This window comes from Chlorocebus sabaeus, chromosome 25 (assembly GCF_047675955.1).
Source record: "Chlorocebus sabaeus isolate Y175 chromosome 25, mChlSab1.0.hap1, whole genome shotgun sequence".
Lineage (NCBI taxonomy): Eukaryota > Metazoa > Chordata > Mammalia > Primates > Cercopithecidae > Chlorocebus > Chlorocebus sabaeus.
The window spans coordinates 72,009,368-72,035,823 of NC_132928.1; the positions used below are offsets into that span (position 1 = coordinate 72,009,368).

A 26,456-nucleotide genomic window follows, 5' to 3' on the forward strand; every position below is an offset into this window, starting at 1 on the left:
GAAATTAGATTGCTTAAAGTTTGCTTAAATTGAAATTACTCTTGAAGTTTGGTCCTTCTATTTCAATGACTCCTACGAATGTTACTTAAAGAAGATTGTAATTAGAAGCAATTCTTTCAGTGCTACAGAATTTTATTGTGTGCGAATTATTATTTTTTTCTTCTGAATACAATAAGAGCCTGAGATTTAGGCTGGAAAATGGCTTCAAAATCACAGATCTCAAGCAGCCAATCCTCTCCCAGCCCCAAGAATTTTCTCCAGTGTTCCTAAGCTTGTCCTTACACTGAACAAAGGCATTTCTCAGTTCATTCTTTAAAGATACTATTTAGGAAATGGTCCAGAGCATTCAGTTGCTACTTTGGGATCCTCAAAATGCAAAATTGATGTGGGGAATGCACAGTTGGTTCTCAGAAGACCGCATAAAGGCATAGCTGCAGAGATTTTAGATTTTGGAAAGACCTTCTTTCCAGCCTTTTCTTTTTCAAGGGAAGTTGAGGTTCAGGAAGCCCCCATGATGCATCAGACCATCTACCCTAAAAGGCAGAGCAGATCTTGAATAAGTCTTTGATGTCAAGACAGAGCTTGTGACCCTAGGAGACATTGCCCCGCCCCCAGCAGGCTCCAGACCTTGCACAACCAGGTCACTGCTGAGGTAACCAAATTGCTACAGGTTGGTGCTTTGGAAAAATGTGTTCTTGAAGCTGGGCAGTAATGGAAGGAAGACAGCAGGGGAAACCAAAGGGATTTTGACATTGGGTTCTAACATAGACCCAGCATCCTCTGTACGTGCCCCCTCATCATCAGAAACCCAAAGACGCCAATCAATGTTATATCCTCATCCCTTCTTTGAAATGAGAAAGTTGGAAAGCTTTCCCAATGGCTCTACCATTTAAAGTATTTTATCAACCAACTGGACTTATTACATGATTAGTCATTGCTTCATTGTTTGTTCATCAAAGCCATGCACAACCACATGTGATAATCAGGCCTGATTATATTAATATTACCCAGGATCACCATTACATCACCCGAATGATATAACCCAGCCAAAGGCAGACAGCCAATGTTGAAATTACACCATGTTGTCTGTTAGGCTGTTGAAATTTTGGGAAAGAGCTTAAGGACTTTCACATTGCCTTTGGGAACCTGTAGGGTCTGGAACCTCCCTTTGTTTACCACTGGCTTTACTATTCCATGCACACCATTCAGGTTTTTATTCCCAGTTAATTTTCCCCCATCTTAAATAATGTTCATTTTTTTCAAGCTTTTATCTACCAAAAATATTTCAAAGGATGGAGCAGTGACAAGTACTGTGACTAGCCTGAGATTTGTACAGTCCCGGGAGTGTATTGTGCCCAATTTTCTACCCATGAGATCACTCTGGTGAATACAGACCTTGGTTATTATGTTGAGTACATCTGTCAGTTCCAAGCTTGGGCATTTCTGAAAAGCATGTTGGGGGATGATAGTGTTCATTATTCTCAAAAATGTCAAAGGAGAGCATCAAAATAATTTACAGGCAAGATATTTAGTTAATACATTTATTAATACAGGGTCTTCTTCCTGGTTGAGATGATCACATGTCAGGAAACATGACTCCCCTCAACCGTTGAGTTGCAGGCTGGAAGGCTGAGGTCTGGAGTCACCCACTGTATTAGTCTGGTTCTCCAGAAAACAGAAACAAAACCAATAGGGTGTGTATGTGCATGTATATGCATGTGTGTAATAAGAGAGAGAAACAGAGAAATTTACTTTAAGGAACTGGCTCACCAATTGCGGAGGCTGGCAAGTTCAAAAGCCCAGCGGGCTGGAGGCTCAAGAAGGAGTCAACATTGCAGCTTGAGACTGAAGGCCATATGGAGGCAGAATTCCTCTTCCTTTGGGGACTGCAGGGGTTTTTTCTCAAGGCCTTCAACTGATTAGATGAGGCCCACCCATGTTATGGAAAGCAATCTGCTTTACTCAACATCCACAGATTTAAGTGTTAGTCACATCTAGAACATACCTTCACAGGAACATCTGGACTGGTGTTTGACCAAACAACTTGATTCTCTAGCCTGGTCAAGTGTTCACATAGGTTCAGTGAACCAACAGGATCCCTCCCTAGGAGTCTTTAGACTCAACATCGCTGGCTCAGTACATGTAATTAAAATTTAAGTCTCAGAAAAGAAGATGTATTTCTACTGTATACAGCATGTTCCACTGTATTGAACCTTGCCACTTTGGCTATTCTTACTAATACTAGTACTAATAAGAAATATTTAGTGAGTTTTTTACCCTATGCCAATCCTGCCTATGCCCATCTTCTTTCTTAGAAGCTGAAAACACTGCCCCTGTGCAGAGGTGGTTCAGTCCATTAGAGGTGTCAAACAAATGAACACTAGTACAGCAGTGCAGTAAGGGGCTGTGGCATCACCGAACAGGGACTGAAATCTAGGCTTAGAGGGAAATCAAAGAAGTTTCCCCAGAAAAAGAGGTGTCTCAGCTAAGGTTTGAACACATAAGGAATTATTTCAGTAAGGGAGAGGGGTGGAAGAGGAGAGGAGTTTACAAGACACATAGCCCATTGAGGAAGAAAAAGGGAGAAGACCCAGGGCACGCCCAGTGCCATCTTGATTTCTAATACCTGCCCCAATAAGGGAACCAGGGCATTAGTCCTTGGAGAAACAGCTGATTTTAGAGCTGGGGAGGTTACAAGACACGCAGTCCACAGAGAAAGAAAAAGGGAGAAGACCCAGGGCATGCCCAGTGCCATCTTGATTTCTAATACCTGCCCCAGTAAGGGAACCAGGGCATTAGTCCTTGGAGAAACAGCTGATTTTAGAACTGGCGAAGAAATATACAGATGAGCCTGGAGTATCTTGCTGCACCAGAAAGTAAGGAAGTACTCAAGCAAAACAAACCATTGATGAGAGTATGTTGTGATGTACAGAAGCCAACTGAAAGGGCTCCCAGTGACTGAAGCTGGAACAATTTGAACAATAAAATAGAGTAGTATTTGATTATATGTATGAAATAAATATGCATGAGTACCTACTGATATAAAAAAATAAGTGAATAAATTAAGAAATGGGGAGACAAATCTCCTTTGCAGTACAAGTTCAAATAACTTAGGTAAACACTCCACTCTCAAGGAAGTGGAGCTGTGCATGGTGACTTCTTTCCAAAGAGTAGTGTATGGAAGGGATGTTGGCTGGAACTGTAACTTAACAGTGGAGAAACCTGGCAATCACCACCTCAGGCAAGTCATCAGGGTCCACATCATGGTGGTAAGTCACGCTGATAATATGCACCCTTGGCATGATGTGATGAAATGTCACTTTACCTCCATAGTCTTCCCAAGCCCAATAATGCCAGTCTAGTTCTGGAAAAAAAAAAAAAATACACAAAGCCCAGTTGAAAGCCATTTTATAAAATACCTGACCGATACTTCTCAACGCTGTTAAGGTCCTCGAAACTGAAGAAAGTCTGAGAAACTGTCTCAGTCAAGAGGAACCTAAGGAGTCCTAATGACTAAATGTAATACCATATCCTGGAAGGGATCCTCACACAGAAAAAGGACATTAGGTAAGGACAATCTGAATAATGTATGGACATGAACTAATACTAAGGTATTAAATTGGTTCACCACTTGTGGCAAATGCATCAAAGTAATGCAAGATCTTCACAATTGGGAGAAACTAGATGAGGGGTATATAGGAACCATTTATGCTATCTTTTCAATTTTTCTATAAATCAAAACTATTCTGAAAATAAAAGCTTCTGTTAAAAAAAAAAATCACTAGGCATTAGAGGAACTGAAGATAATTCAGTTTGGCTGGAGCAGAGAGAGTGAAGTGAGAAGTGGTGAGGGGAGACGGTGAGAACAGGAGTGGGACCAGGCCACAGACAGCCATCCATACCAAGCTCGGGCTTCAGACTTCACCCAGTGGAGGTGTTTGGAAGCCACGGGAAAGTTCTGAGGAGAGTAGTGACATGATTAGTATCTTAGTCTGTTTTCTATTTCCTGAAAGTGGGCAGTTTATAAAGAAAACAAATTTCTTTCTAATAGTTATGGAGGCTCAGAAGTCCAAGGTGGAGTGGCTGCATCTGATGAAAGTCCTTTTGCTGTTGGGGACTCTGCCGAGTCTCCAGGTCCCCAGGTGAAGGGCATCACATGGTGAAGGAGCTGGGTGTGCATGTTCATATTCCTCTACCTCTTCTTATAAAGCCCCGCTCCTGTGATAACCCATGATCCACTAACTCATTGATCCATTAATCTATCAGTGGATTATTTCCTTCATGAGTGAAGAACCACTGTGGCCCAATCACCTCTTAAAGGCTCAACCTCTCGATACTGCCACAGTGGGGATTTAGTTTCTTTTTTTCTTTCCAACTGTTATTTTAGGTTCAGGGGTACATGTGCAGGTTTGTTACATGGGTAAATTGAGTGTCATTGAGGTTTGTTGTACAAATGATTCCATTACCCAGGTAGTGAGCATAGTACCTGATAGGTAATTTTCTAACCCTCACCCCATCCCACCCTCCCTCTTCTTGTAGTCCCCAGTGTCTATTGTTGCCATCTTTATGATCATGTATACTCAATTTTTAGCTCCCTGTTATAAGGCAAACATGTGGTATTCGATTTTCTGTTCCTGAATTAATTCACTGAGAATAATGGCCTCTGATCACATTCATGTTGGTGCAAAATACGTGATTTTGTTCTTTTTTATGGCTGTGTAGTATTCCATGGTATTTGTGTACCACATTTTCTTTATCCAGTCCACCACTGATGGGCATCTAGGTTGATTCCATGTCTTTGTTACTGTAAATAGTGCTGCAGTGAACTTATAAGTGCATGTGTCCTTTTGGTAGAACAATTTATTTTCCTTTGGGTATATACCCAGTAATGGGATTACTAGGTTGAATGGTAATTCTGTTTTAAATTCTTTGAGAAATCTCCAAACTGCTTCCCACAGTGACTGAACTAGTTTACATTTTCATCATCAGTGTATAAGCATACCCTTTCCTTGGCAAGCTCACCAATGTCTTTTTTTGACTTTTTAATAAAACCCATTCTGACTGGTTTGAGATGGTATCTCATTGTAGTTTTGGTTTGCATTGCTCTAATGATTAGTGATGTTGAGCATTTTTCATATATTTGTTGGCCACGGGTATGTCTTCTTTTGGGAAGTGTCTGTTCTCATCCTTTGCCTGTTTTTTAATGGGATTATTTGGGTTTTGCTTGTTGATTTAAGTTTCTGATAGATTCTGGATGTTAGACCTTTGTCGGATGCCGTTTGCAAGTATTTTCTCCCATTCTGTAGGTTGTCTGTTTACTCTGTTGATAGTTTCTTTTGCTGTGCAGAAGCTCTTTGGTCTAATTAGTTCCCACTTGTCAATTTTTGTTTTGTTGCTTTTGGGAACTTAATGATGTCCAGAATGGTAGTTCCCGGGTTTTCTTCTAGGATTTTTATAGTTTTAGGTCTTACATTTAAGTCGTTAATTAATCTTGAGTTAATGTTAGGTGAAAGGTAGTGGTCCACTTTCATTCTTTTGCATATGGACAGCCAGTTATCCCAGCATCATTTATTGAATAGGGAGCCCTTTCCCCATTATTTATTGTTGACTTTAATGAAGATCAGATGGTTGTAGGTGTGGGGCTTAATTTCTGGGCTCTCTATTCTGTAATTGGTCTATGTGTCTATTTTTGTACCAGTACCATGCTGTTTTGGTTTTTGGTAGCCTTTCAGTATAGTTTTAAGTAGGGTAGTGTGATGCTTCTTTGGCTATTTGGGCCAAATAAACAGACAACCTACAGAATGGGAGAAAATATTTGCAAACGGCATCCGACAAAGGTCTAACATCCAGAATCTATCAGAAACTTAAACAAATCAACAAGCAAAACCCAAATAATCCCATTAAAAAATAGGTAAAGGATGAGAACAGACACTTCCCAAAAGAAGAAATACATGTGGCCAACAAATATATGAAAAAATGCTCATAGAATTGCTTTGGCTATTTGGGCTCTTTTTGGTTCAGTATGAATTTTAGAATAGTTTTTTATAGTTCTCTAATGAACAAAGGTTGATAAATGACTGGTGTGTTAGATGGCAATGTTTTGTTAAGGAAGCTGTTCTGCTTTACATATCTGAAAACTACTTGGAAAGTGTCTGCATTTCCTAACTTCAGAAGCTGCAGTCTTTTTAGGACACGGGCCTTTACACCATTTAGTGCTTAGTGTTCTTAGCACAACAACACAATTTAGTTCAGAAGGTAGGTTGGCAACTCTTAATCTAAACAAGAATAGGAACTTTGAAAAATAAGGGTTTAAGAAGGCTTGTTGGCCAGGTGTGGTGGCTTACACCTATAATCCCCACATTCTGGGAGGCCAAGGTGAGAGGATCACTTGAGACCAGGAGTTCAAGCCCAGCCTGGGCAACAGAGCAAGACCTTGTCTAAAAAAAAAATTTGCACCTTAAAATTACTGCTTGGTTCAAAATAGTTTTATGTGAAAATTAAATCTGTAGCAAAAACTTGGCATTGAGTATGAAGGTGTCACCATTTTCTCAGCAAAGTGTACAAAGGCTCCCTAACATCAAGTTCAGTTCCCACAGGGATGACAAGAGTGTGTGGAAAGTAGTGGTACCACACTGCAGGATACCACTTTGCACCAGCAGTTTCAAACGACATGGGACTCACAAGGGAAAAGCAAATTAAGAGCACATCTGTGTGCAGATTGGATAGGGGGCATAGTTTCTTGTCTAGTTGTATTCCATAAGTCCAGATACACTGATTTTCCAACTACCATAACATTGGCAGAACAGTTGTCAAAGACAGTAGGGATATAGTCTCCAGGAAATGCATTGGTTGTATAACCAGTCAGTAGGCAAGTTTTACCTGCAACTCTGTCTCCCACCTCCACACACTTGATGGCCTGCATCTGGGTTGCTCACTGGGCCACAGCGGGCAGTGGCAGCTGCGTGTTGAGATGGGAAGCTGCGGACTTGGGGCACGGCAGACAGGCAGGCAGCTTGCAGGCAGTGGAGTGTGGGGCACCAGGGCCGCTGTCCATGCCACCTCACCATCCACAGACTGGAAGCTGAAACCTGGTAGCGGCTACCACCCACAGCTGAGGAAAACTGCCTGGGGATTAAGTTTCAACTTGAGTTTTGAAGGGGACACACATTCAAACCATAGCGATTAGCTTTCAATTTCAGTTCATTCGGTAGTGGTTTAAAGAATGGAGAGCAGGGTATTAGACTCGCAATAGTTAGGCTAGAAGGCTGTTCTCTGATCTCAGCAAGACAAAAACAAGGGCCTAAACTGGCCATAGATAGTAGAAAGAAAGGAGCAGATGTGAATGATAGTAAGAAAACAAAATTGATAAAAGTTGGTGACCAGTTGTTTGGATGAAGAGAGGGTCATTTGTTTGTTTATTCTGTATGTTCATTCATTTAGTAAAAATTCACTGGAAGTCTGTCCCAATTCAGCACTGGGTGTTTAGCAGGGAATACAATGGACCATTTCCCCACTCTCAGAGCTTTCATTCTGAGGAGGGAGACAAGTGATAAAGGAATAAGCCCGTGTAAAAGTGAGGTAATTTCAGCTGGTGATGGCAACCATGTTGAGTAAGCAGTATTGATCAAAGGGGAAATTCAGGAGGGGAATCGATTGCACAGGAGTAACGTATCAAATTTGGTCAGTAAGTAGAAGGAATTAAGTTAATAAATTCTGGTGAAACTATACAGGCCAGCTAGATCTTGTGGAAAAAGCCATGGAGAGGAGAGAAAGCAGGCCGACCTGTAGACTGGAGTGTGTTCTTCTGACTGCAAAAGTTAGTGCTGGAAGGAACATGGTAGGAATCCTGAGACCTGCAAGCAGAAAGTGTTGGCCAAGGCTCCAGGGTCCGTCTTCCACCTCTGTTTGCACTGGCTGTGCCCCCCCATCCAGCCTCTGATCCTGAGATAAAACCGGTGAAGTAAGTTGTAATTACAGGCAGAGCCACTGTGTGGTCTAAGTAGCTCTACCATTACGTGATGATCTGGGGTAAAGTTGGGAAATGTTTCATGGATTTGAGCCTGTGAGGTTAAGAGAGTTTCTGCGTGCTGTTGTGCTCCTGGGCTGTGGCCCAGTTGGTGATGAGCACCTGAATGCCCGCATGGCCTCCCACATCTACTCACCAGCATCCCTGTTGGAAGAGACCCAAGGACTGGGTGAAAGAAGATGTTTGCTGTCCTGGTGTCCTATGAAGGTAGGCTGGAGACTGGGGCAAGCATAGCTCGCCTGTCCATACCATCACCGAAGGACTGGGATTTTGTTTTAAGAAAAAAAGTCTTGAGAATGTTTATGCATTGAAGAGAAAGAAACACAATACTAATACAGAGCAAGAGAGATTCTCTGCAGAGAAGAGAGGTAACTGGCAAAGCTACAGGAGGTGGGATTCAGACTACAGGTGTAGAAAGTGGTGTCTCTTCCTATAACAGTGTCTGCAGATTCATACCAGGTCGCCTCAATTTCCTCTCAGGTGGGAGGAGTTTGCTGAGAGAGAGGTGGGCAGGCTGGAATCAGGAGCTTAAGTAGTATGGCGATGGTTTGGATAAGCTGCTGTAGAGGGTGAGAGAGGAAATGTCTAGAACCAAGCACGACGATTTCCATGGGGAGCTGAAGACCCAGGTAAAACTTGAATGAACTCAGGCATGAGAGACTTAAATGGAAATATTGGAAGCATCTTACTTTTTATGATATATTGCTCCTGAAAATTTACTTATAAATAACATTTTGACAAATTCTTTCTGTTTCTTTCATTCGAAAAACATCAGTCGTTTTCTGCCCAGTGAGCTTGGGGCTGGATGATAACATTGATTAAGAAACCAGACTCCAGGGCTCTTCATCTACAGGAGAAACAGATAGGCAATAAATAGACCCAGCCTCTGGGGGAGAAGCAACAGAGAGATGATGTAGACACTGGGTCTTGTGGCTGGGAGTGGAATCAGGAAAGGTGATTTTTTTTTTTTTTTTTTGATTTGTATTTCCCTTTTATTGCATAAATTACCAACAAAATCCTGACCTGGGAATCAAAAATTTAATATAACCTCAGTTTAACACCATTAAATAAGCTAAATCTCAGAGTAATACTGGAATGTTACCCAATAAAGTAGGCAAATGGCCAAGTATTACATTCCCTATTTCAAAAAAGAGGAATTAAGCATTCATGTCATAAGTTTATTGACAAATATATCTAGCATGCCATGAGTTAGAGTTTGATCCATTTCCAGAGGCTGTATCTCTTAAAATGCTCTTCATATCTGGTAAATGGACGAACTGAAACATCCTTATTGTTTAAGCAGTTGGTGTCTTACTATAAGGAAGGGTGCAGCAAATGCAGATCCAAAGTACAAACACATCTTAACTAGCAACGCCCACTTGTTTTCCACTGAAAATGGCAAATTCTTCCCAGGGCCCTCCTCATAGTGGCTCCTACGGACCACAGAGGTTGTGAACCTCCGGATGCTGTGGCCCAACATAGCGCTGCTGGAAGCTCTGCGAAAGGCGCAGAGACCGAGGACGGATGAAATGGCGGCACCTCACCAAGACCTTGTTTTCACGACCTTGTTCTCCCGTGCTCAAGGACCGAAAGGGAGGAAAGGTGATTATTAAATTGGCAGCTAAAGGAATTCATCAAATGGAGGAGCATTCCAGCAGATGGCACAGGCTGTGAGACACAGAACCGCGAAAGGCCTCTGCAAAGTGTTGAAGGATCTTGCTACTGAGGAGCAGTCCATGGTGGCAGGTCTCACCTGGCATTTGGATGTGGCAGGTGGAGACATATGGTTCATCTCCCCTGAAGCAACTGCTCTAAATCCAGGTGCCCTAGAACCGTGATACTGGCTTTCCAGAAGCTACATGTGGTTTGAGGAGACTACATTTACAGACAGAAGGAACCCACATTCCTTTATTTTAACGGAAAGAATGCAGCAATGGAGACCAATCTGAAAAGAAAAAGTCCTTGGTTCCTTCCTATTTTCCACCCTTTCCCAACTGTTTCCCTGTCTTGTACACTCTTTAAAAGTTTCACTTCTGGGCTGAACATGTAGCACATGCCTATGGTCCTGGCTACTTGAGAAGCGGAGGCAGGAGGATCGCTTGAACCCAGGAGGTCAAGACTGCTGTGAGCCATGATCATGCCACGGCGCTCCAGCCTGGGCAATAGAGAGAGACTCTGTCTCAAATAATAATAATAATTAAAAGTTTAAAAAATGAAGATTTGGTTCTATACAGAATTTCTTCTTGTATCTCTTTCTTCCATTGTCTCAGAATTAGTTTTTCTGCCACACTTCTTGGCCAAAGAGATGTTAGGTTCCTAAAGACTAATAATATTCAAATAATGTTCAAATTATATTCAATAACTCAAATATGTACAATTAAATGTAGCACTCAGCTCTAATAATCATTTTTCTTCTGAAATATGATTCACCCAGACAGAATACATTATTCCCAATATTATCTTTCACGAAAATTATTATGCTTGTTTAGTATAACCAAACCCAGTTTCCCACAGAAACTGTGACCCTTCCACTCCCACCTATGGCCACCACTTGGCTGCATCCTATGGATTAGCCTTCCACAGCACTGTCTGTGCTGCTCACTGTTAGTTTGGATCTAGAGGAACAATGAACCTTTTTGCCGGGGATTTATGGCATCATTAGAGATCACCAGAGAAGAAGAATATGCCCACAGGTCCCCACAGCTCTTTCAGTACAGACAACTATCCTGGCTCTGAGTCTAACTAGAGACCCCAGTACCAGAGAGTAGGAGAAGGGCTCACTGCTTCTGGGTCAACTCTGAATATTCAAAACTCTTTTCATTGATTAGGGCCAGTTGATTAGTTTGCATTCCCCTGAGAAAGCACAGTTACAAAGCGTTAACTCCTCTGAGACTCATTCATCTATTATACAGGATTAAATACCTAACTTAGAGGGCAGGAACAAAAATAGGAGGAGATTAGGTATGAAATTGCTGACATTTGACTACTTTTTGACCTACAAAAACAACTGTTTTTGTATATCATCTAATATATCAACATGATGTGAATTCACATGGCACTATATAGTTATAACACCTGTAACATCATGTATCAATCCATAGATTTCTTGTATTTCAAGAGGGAAGATTGGGATAAACCAAGAGAAAAGATGATTCTAACAGTTACTCTCCTAATCGACATTGCTTGTGAAGTCTTTGCCACTTTTAGGTCTCAGCTCAAATGGAGAACAAGGCAGATGAAATCTTATTACTCTGCCAGTTTTCTGCTTACATGGAGGGAAATGGATTAAATCAGGGTTGTTGCTTTCTCAGCCTGTTACCGTCATTCATGTCAGTGGAGGCAGGAAGAGAGAAGAAAAGTCAAAATGTATACAAGAGTTTGCTGGGAATTTACACCATTTGCACCTGAAAGATCCACAGCCATGTCGCTTCTTGTGCCAGTCCCCTCTCTTGCTCCAGATGAGCTGTTTCTGACAAGCCCACCCACTTTCTGTGTGCAGATGGTCTTTCCAACAGGATTCCACTCATGTTCTCAGTCATTCAGCAAAAACCCACTGTGTTCAAAGGACCATATCGTGGGTTTCATTGTTTCTTTGGAGATGATAAGTCAGCCCTAGACCCTATCACCCAGGTGTGAACTCAGAAAGGACCTGGTCCCCTCTACGCCTGTTGGACCTCGTTTTCAATTCCAGACTGGGTATCAGTGAAGGAGCACATGGCCACTGACACCATAGAATGGTAACTTGGCAGAGTCACAGCCACCAGCTGCCATAATGAGCCTTGTATTGCTCCAACACTAACATTCCTGCTCTTTCCAAGATAATCCATTTGCCATATTCTGAGTGTGACTCCTTTTTTGGGGGGGTGGGGGTTGGGGGGACAAGGCCTCACTCTGTCACCCAGGCTGGAGTGCAGTGGCATGATCATAGCTCACTGCAACCTCAAACTCCTGGCCTCAAGCCACCCCCCTGCCTTGGCCTCCCAACTCATTGGTATTACAGGTGCGAGCCACTGCCCCCAGCCCAACTCCTCTTCTTTGACCTGTAGATTCTACACTAGTCATATCCTGAAAATGGCTTTTGTCACAATTATGTCCATTTCGAGGTCTCCTGCCTGTTATTCAGGGTACATTTCTTAACTCCTAGACCCACATTGAACACCAAACATTATCTTTGCCAACACTGTCTAGACACAGCCTGGAACCATTTCCTTGTTTCTTAAAATTTGTGTATCATGGACAAATACATGAATCAAATAGTTTTATAAGATATGTAGACAAAAACAACAGCCCACTGCACCCCTCCCCACAAATCCATGTTTCCATCCCTGAAGGCAACTTGTTTTAGTTTTTCAGTTGACCTCGTTGGTGTTTAATTCCATATTTCTAAATAGCATGTTTGCATTGATACTTCCTGATTGTTCTGCTGTCGGCATTCTCTATCGACTTTGTACCATAAAAAATAAGAGTTGAGCTATCTTTTCCCTCTGTGTTCATATGATCCCCAAGCACCCTTTGCAGCCATCTAGTCTCCAGTTCATTTATATCATTATTTTTGAATATACTTATCATGTTTATATTATTATAAATCCAATTCACCATAGAACTTGTGGTAAATTATTATTGCTATTCTTTCATGAGCAACCTTTCATCATTTTCTTAGATTCTTTTTATATATTTTTTTCTTTTTAAAAAATGTCAGTAGGTTTTTGGGGAGCAGTTGGTGTTTGGTTACATGAATAAGTTCTTTAGTGGTGATCTCAGATTTTGGTGCACCCATCACCCAAGCAGTGTACACAGAATACAGTTTTATTCCTCACCTCCTTCCCATACTTCCCCCCGATCTCCAAAGTCCATCGTATTATTCTTATGCCTTTATGTCTTCATAGATTAGCTCCCAATTACAAGTGAGAATATACAATGTTTGGTTTTCCATTCCTAGGTTACTTCACTTGAATAATGGTCTCCAATTCCATCCAAGTTGCTGCAAATGCCATTATTTCATTCCTTTTTGTGGCTGAGTATTTTTTGTGGTGGAATATTCCATGGTGTGTGTATACCACATTTTCTTTATCCACTCATTGATTCATGGGCATTTGTTCCATATTTTTGCAGTTGCAAGTTGTGCTTCTATAAACATGTGCGTGCAAGTGTCTTTTTTCATATAATGACTTCTTTTCCTCTGAGTAGATACCCAGTAGTGGGATTGCTGGATCGAATGGTAGATCGACTTTTATTTCTTTAAGGAATCCCCATACAGTTTTCCATAGTAGTTATACTAGTTTATATTCCCATGAACAGTGTAAAAGTGTTCCCTTTTCACCATATTCATGCCAACATGTTTTTTTTTTAATTATGGTCATTCTTGCAGGAGTAAGATGATATCCCATTGTGGCTTTGATTTGCACTTCCCTGATAATTAGTGATGTTGAGCATTTTCCCTTATGTTTGTTGGCCATTTGTATATCTTCTTTTGCAAATTGTCTATGCATGTCCTTAGCCCACTTTTTGAGGGGATTTTTGTTTTCTTCTTGCAATTTGTTTGAGTTCCTTGTAGATGCTGGATATAAGTTCTTTGTCAGATGCATAGTTTGTGAAGATTTTCTCCCACGCTGTGGGTTGTCTGTTTCCTCTGCTGATTATTTCTTTTGCCGTGCAGAAGCTTTTTAGTTTAATTAAGTCCCATCTATGTATCTGTTTTTGTTGCATTTGCTTTAGGATTCCTGGTAATGAATTCTTTGCCTAAGCCAATGTCTAGAAGGGTTTTTGCAACGTCGTTATCTTCTAGAATTTTTATAGTTTTAGGTCTTAGATTTAAGTCTTTGATCCATCTTGTGTTGACTTTTGCATAGTGAGAGATGAAAATCCAGTTTCATTCTTCTACATGTGGCTTGCCAATTATTCCAGCACCATTTGTTGAATAGGGTATCTTTCTCCACTCGGTGTTTTTGTTTGCTTTGTCGAAGATCAGTTGGCTGTCAGTACTTGGCTTTATTTCCAGATTCTCTATGCTGTTTCATTGGTCTATGTGCCTATTTTTATACCAGTAGCATGCTGTTTCAGTGACTGTAGTAGCCTTATAGTAGTTTGAAGTCGGGTAATGTGATGCCTCCAAATTTGTTCTTTTTGCTTAGTCTTGCTTTGGCTATGTGGACACCTTTTTGGTTCCATATGAATTTTAGGATTGTCTTTTTCTAGTTCTGTGAAGAATGACAATGGTGTTTTGATGGGAATTGCATTGAATTTGTAGATTGCTTCTGGCAGTGTGGTAATTTTCACAATATTGAGTCTGTCCAGTCATAAACATGGAATGTTCTTCCATTTGTTTTTGTTGTCTATGATTTCTTTCAGCAGTGTTTTATAGTTTTCGTTGGGGACATCTTTCACCACCTTGGTTAGGTATATTCCTAAGTATTTTATGTTTTTTGCAGCTATAATAAAAGGGGTTGAGTTCTTGATTTGATTCTCAGCTTGGTCGCTGTTGATGTTTAGCAGTGCTACTGATTTGTGTACATTGATTTGTCTTCTGAAACTTTACTGAATTCATTTATCAGATTTAGGAGCTTTTTGGATGAGTCTTTAGGTTATACAATCATATCATCAGTGAACAGCAACAATTTGACTTCCTCTTTACCAATTTGGATGCCCTTTATTTATTTCTTTTGTCTGATTGTTCCGGCTAGGACTTCCAGTACTATGTTGAATAAGAGTGGTAAAAGTGGGCATCCTTGTCTTGTTCCATTTCTCAGGTGGAATACTTTCGACTTTTCCCCGTTCAGTATAAAGTTGGCTGTGCGTTTGTTGTAGATGGCTTTTGTTTTTATTTATTTATTTATTCATTCATTCATTCATTCATTCATTCATTTTTTGAGACAGAGTCATGCTGTGTTGCCCAGGCTGGAGTGCAGTGGCATGATCTCAGCTCACTGCAACCTCCGCCTTCCGGATTCTTGCCTCAAGTAGCTGGGATTACAGGCATGTGCCACCACACCCAATTAATTTTTTTGTATTTTTGGTAGAGATGGGGTTTCGCCATGTTGGCCAGGCTAGTCTCGAATTCCTAGCCTCAAGTGATCCACCTACCTTGGCTTCCCAAACTGCTGGGATTACAGGTGTGAGCCACTGCGCCCATCCATAGATGGCTTTTAATAACTTACATCATGAGCAACCTTTTAATTCTCCATAAAATTAATTATTGTGTTTTTTGTTTGCTTGGTTTTCTATGACCCTATCATAAATTCAACTCCAAACTCTGCACCAGTTTTTTTTAAATTTTACTCGAGAATTTAGGCCACATAAACATTCCAAAAAATTTGTCTTCTCAGGTAAATCTTTTCCAGAGTTTTCCCACTATACCTAATGCGCAGCTGTCATCCTGGCATCTCATTCTGGGTATTCACTCCCTGCCTTCTGATCCCTGCATCTTATATCTTTCTTTCTGGGATTATTCCCTTATTTGGTAGAACACATCATCTAGGAGCATGCAGAGAAAGGGGGCATGGAAGTAAATGTTTTGAGACCTTGCACATCTGAACCTTTCTTTAATCTATTTTTATACTTAATTTGGCTAGATTTGAAAATAATGATCCTAGAGAATTTTAAAGTTCTTGCTTTTGTGTCCTTTAACATCCGAAATCATTATTTAGAAGTCAGAAGCCAAATTAATTCCTGACCTTTGAAAATACCTTTTAAAAAAATCTTCCCTGGAAGCATGCAGTAGCTTTTGTAATTTCAGAATTATATGCCTTAACGTGGGTTTGTTTTCATCTATTAGAGCACTCAGAAACTCAGGTGTTTCAGTTTTAGTAAATCTTCTTGAGTTGTATTATAAATAATTTGTTTCCTTCCATCTCTCTTTTCTAAACTGTGTATTATGTGCATGCTGAGTTTCATGGTCTGGCCCTAGCCCTCTAATTATCTTTGCTTTTCTCTTCTGTTTCCTATCTCTTTGTGCTCTTACTCCACTCTCTAAGCTCCTTAGATTTGTTTTCCAAACCTTCCACTGAGTTATAAATTTTTGTTTTATATGTTTAATTACCTGAGCTCTTTTTTGTTTGCCAATTTTTTAAATTTAACATTCTATCCTCATTTTGTGGATGCAATATTTTCTCTTATCTCTTTGAACACATAACAGATCTTTTGAACTTTATTCTCCTTGAAGAGTCTGTTTCCACCAAAGTGGTTGTTTTTTCTGTTTGTTTCAGCTCCTGTATTTCAAGTTGAAGAATAAATAGAGACTTCCAGTGAGCCTCGGCTGTCCGCTTATGCGTATGAGCAGGGCACTATTAAGTTGATGGGAAGCTCTGAGCTCATGGGTTAGAATGGATGACTTTGAGTTTAACTCTAGGGTTACCTAGTTGGGGGTTTTTTTGTTTGTTCATTTGGTTTTAGAGGTGGGATCTCACTCTGTCACCCAGGCTGGAGTGCAGTGGCGCGATCATAGCTCATTGCTACCTCAAGCAATCCTCCACCCTCCGCCTCTCAAGTAGCTGGGACTACAGGTGTGCACTACCGTGCCCAGCTAATTTTTGTTTATTTGTTTTTAGAGACAGGATCTCCTATATTGCCCAGACTTGCCTTGAATTCTTGGGCTCAAGCAATCCTCCCAGCTCAGCCTCCCAAGTCACTGGGATTACAGGCATGAGCCACCATGCCCAGCTTAGTTGGGCTATTTAATTGAGGAATATTAGTGTACGTATCTTTGGATCTTTTTTCTTGGTCTTTCAGGTTTCCAAGATAAGACTCTTCCAGTCTCCCTCATGGAGAGCAGTGGCCTGACAGCCTCCTGGGAGCTGAGAGGGAGGAGAGCTATAGTATCAGCATCTGGCAGGTGTTCATGTAATTAATTCCCTATTTTATCTGTGGCATTCCCATCTTCAATTTTGACATGTGTCCACTATTCCAGAGATCCTGTTTTATCTTTTTGTGACTATTCAGCTCTAGTCTTTTGTCAGTGTTAGGAGGGACAGTAATCTTATTGCTGGGAATAGAGGAAGTTGGAGGGTGTAACTTCTCGGTAAACAGACTTTCCACCAATGCTTCTTTATTTTAGTTCCACCTCATTTGCCCTCACTTCCAAAGGTATTCACTGCCATTAATTTATGAGCCTTCTTGGGATTCTATAGTATAATTAGTTTAGTTCTCAGTTTTCCCCACTGCTGGGTCTAAGATTTAGTTTCTTCAGATCAACCAAGTCATTTATGATAAGTAAGTAGTTTTCCAATGTACAAAAACTTGTATTAATCAAACGTCTCTTGGACACAATCTACAGAAAATGGTTTAGGGTCTAAGGAATCATTAACTTCACAAATATTTATAGTAAGCCTACTCGATGTTAAATACTATTTGTCCTAGTCTGTTTTGTGTTACTATAAAGGAATACCTGAGGCTGGATCATTTACTAACAAAATAGATTTATTTGGTTCACAATTCTGCAGGTTGTACATAAAATGAGGCATGGTGCCAGCATCTGCTTATGGTAAGGACCTCAGGAAGCTTCCAATTGTGGTGGAAGGTGGAGGGGAGCAGGCATCACATGGTAATAGGAAGGAAGCAAGAGAGAGAGGGGAGGGAGGTACCAGGCTGCTTTTAGCAATCAGTTCTTGCAGGAGCTAATAAAGCAAAAACTACTCACTCATTGTCGCGAGAATGGCACAAAGTTATTCATGAGGGATCCGCCCCCATGACCCGAACACCTGCCACCAGGCCCCACTTCCAACATTGGTATCACATTTTAACATGAGATTTGGAGAGGACAAATGTCTAAACTATATCACTATTCTATTCACAAGAGGTACAGTGAACAAAACAGAAAATAGCCCTACTTCATGGAGGTTACAATCTAGTGAGCTTGCATTTATATAGATTACATTCCAAGCAACTAAATAAGTGGATGGATAATAGAATGTCAGGTAGGTATGGAAAAAAATAGTAAAGCTAGGTAGCCATGCGGGAGCATGCTATTTTAGAAGGATGCTCAGGAATTCCTCTCTGATGAAGTGACATTTGACCAGACTTGAATGTGGCATGTAAATTGGTTAGGCATGTTATCTGCTAAAAACTTTCCAAACATGGGCAACTTCAGGTGCAGAAGTCCTGGAACAGGAGTGTGCTTGGCCTATTTGAGGAACAAGAAGGAGGCCCCTTTGCCTGGTAAGAGTAGTAAGGGTGAAGGCACAGAGCTCACGCAAAGGTGTAGACCAAGAGTCAGACTGTGTGTTTTATTCAAAATGAAGTGGGAAACCATTGAAGGGGTCAAGTAGGGAACTGACAAGCCAAATTTGCATTTTAAAAGGATCATTCTGGCTGCCCTCTGGAGTCCATTTTGAGGTTGATATGGTGTCCAAATAAGAGATGGTGAGGAGTGGTTAGATTCCAGACATCACTGCAGATAACACCCATAGGATTTGCTTCTGGATTGGAAGTGGCATATGAAAGACTAGCGTAGGCTTCTGGACTGGGAAAATCGAAAAGGAAAATTTCAATCCTGAGATGAGGAAGATTACAGAAGGAGCAAGCTGTGAGGAAAACATGGAGAAATGGAGTTCTGTTTTCATTCTGAGATGCCTAATAGACATCTGAGTGGAGATGGATGGATATCGTGAATTTTGGAGCCTAGAGTTAAGGGAAGAAGTTTGTACCGGAGCTACACATTTGAGAGTCATCAGTTTTTAAAAGGTATGCAAAGCTCTAAACAGGAAGAAATCATCTGCAGAGTGAGTTTAGAGAGAAAAGAGAGGAGGCTAAATGAATGAGTCCTGGGGCACAGCAAAGCCCACAAAGGGGAATGAAAGGAGCAGATGGTGATAGAAAATGCAGACAGCAGAGTATCCTCGAAGTCAAAGAATGAAGTCATTCAAAGAAGTTGCCCCTAAGAAGGCCATCATCTGGTTGGGAAGATAGGCTTCTAAACCAAAACATAGAAGTACAAGCTTTTAAACACTAAAATAGGGTATGAACCAAGTGTTATGGAAGTCCTGAGGAAGAAGTTTTAATACCTCCCATGGAAGGTGAGGGAGGCTTCACTGAGCTGTACTCATTGCTTAGTAGAAATTACTGAATGAGAAAGTGCAGGGAGGGAACAGCTCCCAGATGAAACAAGTATGGAGAGGCAGAGGCACTGAGACATCCACCAGTGAGGGCAAAGGACCAGTTTGACAGCCTTTTTGGGTACCAGCACTTGGTGAGTCCCAAATTCTTGTCCGGTGCCCAAGAAGAATGAGATCACATGGATGAATTGAGTAACAGTGAATGTGGAGAATTTTATTGAGTGATGGAAGTGGCTCTCAGTGGAGAGGGCAGCTGGAAAGGGGACAGTAAAGTCAGGTCACTCTCCCCTGAAGTCAAGTTGCCTCTCTCCAATGTCCAGCCATTGTCTCTGAAGTCAAGTTTCCTCTCTCTGACACCCAGCCACTTCTCTCCTCTACCGGCTGAATCTGGGGTCTTTATAGGCACAGAATGCGGGGGCAGGGTGGGCAACATTTGATGTATAAAAACACATTATTCAGAAGAACCTATCAGGAGAGAGAGGGCAAATAGTGATAGAAGTTCTCGCTTTGGGCCACAGGTTTCAGGCTTTTTGACTTGAAGACCGGGCTTCACCAGGGACCTGCCCCTGCCTGCCTAGAGTTTCTCTGTCTCCTGATTCTATCATTCAGAAGGTATGATTTAGCAGAAGGAAGTATGGTAGACCCACACAAGCATCCACACTGACACAAGGAGCATCTGGCTTTGAGACTTTCCTTTGTGGGTTAGCTGCATCAACTGCTGCCCGTCATGGATGAAACCAAAGAGCCTCATGATTATGGTCCGGGCTCTTGCCTGGATGACAAGGCTGCATAGGCACTCTGGCCTTTGATGCCTCTTGAGGATGGAGTAGGAGAGAGTTACAAAGTAGTTAACAACTAAGAGGACCTAAGGAGGCTCCAGCATCCTAGGAAAATTTGGGGCACCCACTTTATTCTGGGATCTGTCTGAAAAAAGATTCAAGAGAAATATGTCTGGGCCTGCCACATAGAAGGCACCCAAGTTATTAATTCAACCAGACTCTGCAGCCGTGAACAGATGAGTAATGCTATGGATCATTCGCAGGGTCCTGCAGGAGAGTTGGCTGAATGTAAGACCTTTTATCCTATGAATGACCTTCCACGGGTAGAAACACATGTGCTATCTTTGCAGAGGTATATTCATTTTTAACTTTCTTAGCAGCACAGTCACGTAAAATGTCCTTTGGTAATGGTTTCATCAACATCATTACTCAAAGGGCTAATCTGCTTCTACAGTTAATTGTGAAACACAGGATAAATTAACAATACTATTGTAATAAATAACCTCAAATTCTCAATGGCTTAACACATTAAATGTTTGTTTCTCACTCCTGTCGCTGTGTGATGTGAGACCACTCGTCTGCTGGGTCTTTCTCCTACAAGTGGTGACTCAGGAATCCATGATTATTCTTCTTGTACTACATCTACCTTCTGTACATAGTCACTGTGATCTCCAGGAAGGGAGAAAAGGACTACGGAGGTATTTCTTTCTAGACCTGAAACTGATATACATCATTGCCACCCACATTCACTGACCAGAATCCAGTCACGTGCACCCAATCTAACTGCAAAGGAAGTTGTGTCCAGGAAGAAAAAATGAGGTTTGAGAGCATACATCCAGGTATCCATCTGGTATGGCTGCCTGTATCAGTTTACATGCATTCACACTCACACAGACCTGTGGCAGATTTAAAAGAAAATAGCGTAACCACAGCATGTTTTGTAATTGTTCTTGCAAATACTCTTCTAATCACTTACACATTTTATAGCAAAGATTCTGTTTGCAAAGCAGAACTGCATCACAACTTACTTGAAGGTGAATGAGATTATATTCTATTACACCTGTGATTTTTATGGAGGCAGTTTCCATTATACACGCATAATACCCAGTACAGTGCAAAAGCATGTAGGTATTCAACAATCATATTGAGTAGATCCTTAGATGAGTGGATGCTGGGTGGGCAGGTCAAATCAGAAATCATTTTTGTTGTGGTTCTGTGACACAGGGCAAGGAGTCCTGGGTGACGCCCTCTGAGCTCATGCCACCATCTTTATTCATGTGCATGTCCCCCTTATGGCTTCAGTGGGGCCCATGCACATAGAGGTAGGCCAGCTGCCCAGTAAATCCTCCTCCTACTGCTAGACAGTAAAGGCAGGTCACTCTCCCCTGACGTCAAGTTGCCTCCCTGCCTCTCTCCTCCGAAGTCAAGTTGCCTTGGGGTTCTCTATCCAGCAAACAGCAGCCAATGACAGAGTCAGAGGAAATGGTACATAATAATGGTACATAATAAGCAGTATAATAAATAGTCCATTGGACCTTCCATGTGGATCATTATCAAGTCATTTGTATCAGAATTAATATTTCATATAGAATAGTTGTATGAGAGCACTGAAAGAAACAGGGGTACGGTTAATGCATTCTGATGATACGGTACCAAATTTATATTATTCAGTAAAGTTAATTCTGTCTCTAAAGAAAGGCTCCTACAATTTCAAGTTTAAAAAAGACTCTATGATCATAGTCTCTAGGATATAAAAGGTTGGCAAATACTGATGGAAAAAAAACCAAAGAATAAAAAGAATCCAAGTGACAGCCATAATCAATATCTTCCCCAAGAGGAAAGAAATGCTTTTTTCTTTTGTTTTTTTTCCAACACCAGTTAAATAGCATGCACCTGTCTTTTTTGATACATTGCTAATTTAAAAAATAATTTTAGACTGTGTAAGCAATACAACCACAGAAGATATGGGAATGAAAGAAAGTTCCGTAATCACAACATCCTGACATAATTATTATTATTATTATTATTTTAAGACGGAGTCTTGCTCTGTGTCCCAGGCTGGAGTGCAGTGGTGCAATCTTGGCTCACTGCAAGCTCTGCCTCCCAGGTTCACGCCATTCTCCTGCCTCAGCCTCCCGAGTAACTGGGACTACAGGTGCCCGCCACCACGCCCAGCTAATTTTTTTGCATTTTTGGTAGAGACAGGGTTTCACCATGTTAGCCAGGATGGTCTCGATCTCCTGACCTCATGATCCACCCACCTCGGCCTCCCAAAGTGCTGGGATTACAAGCGTGAGCCACCGCGCCCAGCTGACACAATTATTTTTATAACTTCATTTCCTTCCAGAGTTTATTTCCATCTGTATGTTCTGCACAGTTCTAAGCATACTGCATGTAATCTTTTCCTTTTTTTCTTTCCTTGTGTTGAAGATCCTACTTTTATGAAGTGTAGTAGGTGCCCCTAGTAGCAACTGAAATGGTGTGGAAGAGCCTGCTTTGTCGAGCAGCCATCTTCCACCTTCACTCACCAACCTCTAGTCTCACACCCCATTGAAAACTTCAAAACCATTTTGGTTATTAGTAGTTCTGCTAATTACTTCCATAAGTCTAAGTAATATGCTTATCATAACTTTATTTCTTTTTATTATGAATTAACTACATCAAAAGGTACAAATGTATGATGTAACCACCATCTAGTTGTATTAAATGCAAAATTTTTTGTACGTTGCTTTCCGTTTCTTAAGAAGAATATGTTGCAGATACATTTGAGCCCCCATCCCTACCTCCAGACCCCATCACTTTGTCTCTCCTCCTGCTCCTCAGAGTGACCTGCACTTGATGTTCATCTTTCCTAGGTATCCTCTTACACCAGCAGTTGTCAAACATGTTAATCTCAGAATCCCTTCACGTTCTTAAAAATTATTCAAGACCTTAACATTGTTTCTGTTATGCTGATTATAACTATCATTATTTACAGTGTTTGAAATAAAGGCTAAGACATTTTAGAAACATCCTTTAATTAATTTAAAATTAAACTTACACATTGGTATAAATAATACATTTTTATGAAAAGTAAATATATTTTCTAAAGTTAAAGAAGAGTAGCATTGTTTTACACTCTGCAAATTTCTTTAATGTCTGGCATGCTCAAAGACAGCAGGATTCTCATATCTGCTTCCACATTCAACTGTTGTGGTGTTACATGTTATGCAGCCTATGGAAAACTCTGGTACACTCATGAGAATATAAGAGTAAAGGAAAAAAATTAGTATTATTATGAAATTACTTTTGACCTCACAGAATCTCTGAAAAGGTCTCCAGGACCCTTTGAGAATGATGTTTTATGACATCAGTAGATAAATGTAATTGTAAACTATGTAAAATTATTTTGCTGGTGTTCAAACTCTTATGTATTTTGTATTAGTCTATACATAGCATTATGAAATTTGCTTTATTTACTCAATATCGGTTTTTATATTTATAAACTAGCAACATGAGCTCAAATTACTTTCACTTTTGTAAGGTACATAATTATATTATATCATACTTTTCCTAGTCTTTTTCTCATGGTGCTATGGTTTGCATATGCTGTGTCTCTCCCAAAACTTGAAATTTAGTTGCCATTGTAACAATGTTGAGAGGTAGAACCTTTACTGGGTAGGGCCTAATGGGAAGCTTTTATGTCATGGGGGCTCCACCCTCATGAGTGGCTTGGTGGACTTCTCAGAGTAGTGAGTTCTCACTACAAGTCACTACAAGAGACTCTCTTAAGTTCCTTTGGGAATGGATTAGTTTCTGCAAGATAGTGTTTGGCACCCTTGCATGTGTCCACTTCACCTTTGACCTTCTTCCATGCCCTGCTCAAGCAGGAAAGCCCTTTCCACAAGTCAGTGCCATGCCCTTGAACTTCCCAGCCTGCCAAACCGTGAACCAAATAAACCTCTTTTCTTTGTAAATTACCCAGTCTCAGGGATTCTGTTATAGCAACACAAAATGGGCTAGATTGATACTTGAAGTTTTAAAAGTTTTTCCCTGTTACTAACAAAGTTTTAGAGTATTCTTGTCTTTGTCTGCTCTCAAGATTTTGTAGTAAAGGGAGCTAAGTGGAGAACTGTCCCGTTGAAAGAAATATGTACCTTTGACTTTGATATTGCCAAATTGCTCTGTAGAGTAGCCTTGCCAGTTTACACATCCACCAGATGTATGAGAAGTCCTGCTGTTCTACAGGGTTGACATTTGTTATCATCAGATTTTCAATTTGTAGTCAATTTCAAGGGTATAAAATTATTTGTTTTTATTGCTTCAATTCACATTTCGTAGACCACCAATACATTTTTTAGTCATTAATGTTTCCTCATCGCTGCGTTTCCTGTGCATTCCCTTTGCCCATTTTTTCAGTTGGGTTATTTATCATAAATTTGTCACAGCTCTTCGTAAGATTTCCAATCCTGTGTTGGTCATATGGGTGGTAGTCATCCTGTGTTTTTCTAAATGAAGCATTTACTTATTTAGGAGGCACCTAGAGAGTCAGAGTTCAGTCTCTGGAGGTTGACTGGTTAAGTTCAAATCCTGATTTGCAATTCTTTATATATTCTGAATATTAAATCTATTCCCAGTTATCTGCATTGTAAAATCTTTATTCATGAGTAGCCTTGAGTAAGTCTCCCTATTCTTCAAGGTTGCTGTGAGAGTTAAATGAATTAACACATGTAAAGCATTTAAATAGCACCTGTCAGTAGAAGGGGTTTTGTATGTGTCTCCTGTAGCTGAAATGCTGGTTGCCAGCCTTCTAGAACTCATTCTCCTCTCCCTCTCCTGACATAACCCGTGTACTAAAAGGTGTGTAACCTCACAGTTTGTGTTTCCTATATTTATCTTAGGAGTATATTTTTATAATAAAGTTTTCACAAATAGAATCAGATTGTATTTACCGTGCTTCAGCTTGTGTTTCTTAGTTAACATTTTCAATATAGTTTAAATCTCATAATTATAGCTAATGTTTGTGGAGGTCTTGCTATATGATAGCTATAGCAATCATTTAAAGTTCACAATAGTGCTCTGAAGTAGGTGTATTACTCTGTATAGTCCTTGCTTTGTAGGTGAAGAAACTGAAGAACAGTAACCTTAAGTAACTTGCCTAAGGTCACACAGCTATGAAGTGCAAGAACCAGGATTCTCAACCAGGCAGTCTAGCTCTAGAACTTGCACTTGTAACCACGTGCTGTATACCTAGAATAAGATATAAAGAAGAGTGCACAATAACATATTACATGCACAAGTATCTACCACCTAGCTTAATCAAAACCTATTATTGTACCATGTTCATTTTAAGGTTTTTTTTTTTTTTTTTTTTTTTTTTAAAGAAATAGAATATTACAGATACAATTGTGACCTTCTTCATCCTCAGGGGGAATTACTATTGCAAATTGTGTGTTTATCATTTCCATGCATGTTTTTGTGCTTTACTGCATATCTGTGGATCCATTTAAATTATATATTTTTGTGTATTTTTCAAAATTTATATTAGTGCCACAGAACTGGACTACCATTTAGCAATATCCTTGTTCAACTACTATTTATTATATTTATTCAGGTTAATACATAGATATGCTAATATTCAACTACAATACTCCATTGTAGCTGAATAATATGCTATGTTTATCCTTTACCTGTTGATGGACATTTAGTTTATTTCCTGCATTTTGCTACTTAAAACAGTACTGCAGGAAACATTTTGTGTAGCTTTCTTTGTGCATGTATAACAGAGTTTTTCTAGAGTGTGTACAGCAAAGTAAAATGTGAGGTCAGAGTTATGAGCATATTTGGCTTTTAAGAGCATGTTACACCAAATTAAATTTATTCTAGAAATGTGTAAGCAGTGTTTAAAGGCTCACTACTCTATATTCTTACTAACACCTGCTATTAAAGATTTTAAATACTTTTTCAATTTAATGCTTATGAAATGGATGGTATCTTTTTATGGTTGTATTGAGTAATTTTCTGCTTACTAGTGAGAGTGACCATATTTTCATATTCAAGTCTCCTCTTTGCTAAATTGCTGCTCATTTGTAATTCTTTATATAGTCTGGATACTTTGTCAATTATCTGCATTGCAAAATCTTCTCCCTTGCTGTGGTTTTATTTGCACTTTGTTTATGAGGTCTTTTTTGTTTGTGCAAGTTAATATTTATGAATAATTTTACTCATGGTTTATACTTTTTCATATATACAACATGCTTCTTGTCTAAGAAGTACTTCTGTAGTCTGAGATTATAAAGATATTCTTCTACATATTTTGAAAATTTTAAACATTTCCTTTGTGCATTTAGTTTTTTAATCCTTGAAATTTGTCTGTAATGATAGTAGACCTCTAATTCTAATATGAAGTAGACCTCTAATTCTAGTTTTTTTTCAGTATTAAGTAGTCTCATCAACTGCAGTGCATCTTGTCAGTTTTCAGAACTTCACATACACGTAGGTTTGTTTCTTTTTCATCCACTGAATCTCCCTGTATTTAAGTGCCACACAACCTTAGTTACTCTAACTGTACTATAAGTCTCAATCCCTGACAGCTCAAATCCTCTATTTGGCTTTCTTCTTAGTCAT

At 40.1% G+C, this 26,456-nt stretch overlaps 2 protein-coding genes across 2 annotated transcripts in view; one reads left to right on the forward strand and one right to left on the reverse strand.

Moving 5' to 3' along the window:
* The window catches only part of SLC35F3 (solute carrier family 35 member F3), a 411,421-nt gene that overhangs the window by 113,560 nt on the left and 271,405 nt on the right, over positions 1-26,456 (forward strand). The window lies entirely within an intron of this gene.
* LOC119619672 (cytochrome c oxidase subunit 7C, mitochondrial) lies at positions 9,191-9,627 on the reverse strand. Its single transcript, XM_037986033.2, has one exon. It carries the CDS (start codon positions 9,504-9,506, stop codon positions 9,315-9,317), a length of 192 nt encoding a protein of 63 aa, XP_037841961.1. The 5' UTR covers positions 9,507-9,627; the 3' UTR covers positions 9,191-9,314.